Here is a 934-nt window from a genome sequence, read left to right on the forward strand (position 1 = left end):
CAATGGCTACTCTGCTGAACCTCTCAAAGAACTCTAAATGCAAAAGCACAATTGTTGGAAATGGAGGTTTGTTCTTGATACTTGATGTGTTGAAAGGAGGGCTAAAGATGGAAGCTCGACAGCACGCAGCTGGTACATTATTCTACCTTACATCAGTAGAAGAGTACCGTAAAATGATGGGAGAAAATCCAGAGTTCATTCCATCACTTTTGGAGTTGCTAAGAAATGGCACTGACAGAGGAAAAAAGAATGCCTTGGTCACCATTTTTGGCCTCCTAATGCGCCCCGAAAACCACTGGAGAGTGATTGCTGCTGGATTAGTCCCCTTGGTGGTTAATCTGTTGAAATCTTTCGAAAGGGAAGATCTCATTACAGATTCTTTAGCAGTTTTAACAACGCTTTCTGAAAGGCTAGACGGAGCAATGGCTGTTCTTTATGCTGGAGCTTTGCCTATTATTGTCAATGTTCTAAGTTCTTGCAATTCAAGGGCATCAAAAGAGTACTGTGTCTCATTGTTGCTGGCTTTGTGTATCAATGGTGGAGCAGATGCAGTTCCTGTTTTAGTAAAGAACTCATCTCTCATGGGACCGTTATATTCCCTCCTGGCTGAAGGCAACTCAAAAGCAAGCAAGAAAGCTAGTACACTCATCAGAATCTTGCACGAGTACAACGAGAAGACCTCATCTGGCTTGATCACTCCAGTTTTTATAGAGGATCAATTCATTAATGTATGGTAATTATTTACAAGCATCCAACATGTATATATACACCATGGTGTAGGATGCTTTAGTGTCATTTTCCTTTACTGGTGATATCGGCTCAAGTTTTTAAGAGCTAGTCACACTACACTGCTGCAGCTTCTGGTTTTTTGAATGAAGCTTTGTATAGTTTTACTTGTATCTCTATACTTTCTGATGTTAATGTGAATTGTTGT

General features: G+C 40.4%; 1 protein-coding gene across 1 annotated transcript; it reads left to right on the plus strand.

Moving 5' to 3' along the window:
- The first annotated feature begins 2 nt into the window (after nucleotides 1-2).
- Nucleotides 3-927, plus strand: LOC107059435 (U-box domain-containing protein 18-like). Its single transcript, XM_015305942.1, has one exon. The coding sequence runs from the start codon at nucleotides 3-5 to the stop codon at nucleotides 735-737; it is 735 nt and encodes a 244-aa protein (XP_015161428.1). The 3' UTR covers nucleotides 738-927.
- The last annotated feature ends 7 nt before the right edge of the window (nucleotides 928-934 follow it).

The sequence above is a fragment of the Solanum tuberosum genome, unplaced genomic scaffold (assembly GCF_000226075.1).
Source record: "Solanum tuberosum cultivar DM 1-3 516 R44 unplaced genomic scaffold, SolTub_3.0 contig01685, whole genome shotgun sequence".
NCBI classification, from domain to species: domain Eukaryota; kingdom Viridiplantae; phylum Streptophyta; class Magnoliopsida; order Solanales; family Solanaceae; genus Solanum; species Solanum tuberosum.

Bases quoted from the DNA above. Each gene is read 5' to 3' on its own strand.
- LOC107059435 (XM_015305942.1), top strand. From the start codon at position 3: ATGGCTACTCTGCTGAACCTCTCAAAGAACTCTAAATGCAAAAGCACA.